Genomic DNA, 882 nt, shown 5'->3' on the forward strand with positions numbered 1-882 from the left:
TCCGCAGCCGTTCCGCAACCGGTGGAAATTGGGGGTAAGCCCCTGTACATAGACGTGCACTCCACCACTAGGTCACCCAAGCACCCCAACATTAGCATGTTGTCAATAGCATTTAGTTGACAGCAATACTGTGAAAGAACAATTTGCCTGCTTAAGCCGTTTAACACATTAATGTAGAAATGATGACACCTTCTAATGGCTAAAGTTTAGGATACATGTGCAGCATTAAAGTATTAGTTGTGGTGATGATTCATTAGTTTTAATTATTGTTCCAACTATACATGGCATAGCCTCAGAGAAAAAAAAGAATTGTATCCAAAAGGCTCAAAATCTGGCCAAGAAGGGCATGGAGATTAGGGAGGTGTTCCTTTGTGGATGGATGAACAGAGCCGTGCACATGTGTGGAATAAATAACTATATGAAACAAACTCTCCGCTTATACTTCCACTTTGACTTAAGCCTGTGCAAGTCAGCCAACTTAACAATGATTATATATTATTATCATGAAATGAGATTATGAGTGGAGTTTTGTGTTAATCTGAGTACATTGTGCTCATAACTTCAGGTTTTGACCGTAACCTTCAGGAAATTGTTGCTCTGTTACTGCTACTTTTAGATTGTCTACATTACTAGCATTATCAGATGGCTCACTATAATGCACTGTTGAGCCTTAATATGTCACATTATATATCATTGCATGATGAATAAACGATGACAGAACATGATGCTGAGTAGCAAAGGATAATCACACAGGCTCGCTCTTTATTCAGTACTCCAGAGAATATGTCAGAGCAGTTTTATGTCAGAAAAATCACCTTGAAATATTTTCCCAGAAACAATCGTTCTGAAAGCTGATCTGAACCAGCTGTAAAAGAAAGCATA

At 38.5% G+C, this 882-nt stretch overlaps 1 protein-coding gene across 1 annotated transcript in view; it reads right to left on the bottom strand.

The window, feature by feature from the left end:
- Positions 1 to 786: 786 nt before the first annotated feature.
- Positions 787 to 882, bottom strand: part of LOC116706707 (trace amine-associated receptor 1) — a 999-nt gene continuing 903 nt past the window's right edge. The window contains exon 2 of the mRNA XM_032543645.1: positions 787 to 882. This exon is cut by the window's right edge and continues 515 nt beyond it. Coding sequence (XP_032399536.1) covers positions 787 to 882 — 96 coding nt within the window.

Source organism: Etheostoma spectabile, chromosome 18 (assembly GCF_008692095.1).
Source record: "Etheostoma spectabile isolate EspeVRDwgs_2016 chromosome 18, UIUC_Espe_1.0, whole genome shotgun sequence".
NCBI classification, from domain to species: Eukaryota; Metazoa; Chordata; class Actinopteri; order Perciformes; family Percidae; genus Etheostoma; species Etheostoma spectabile.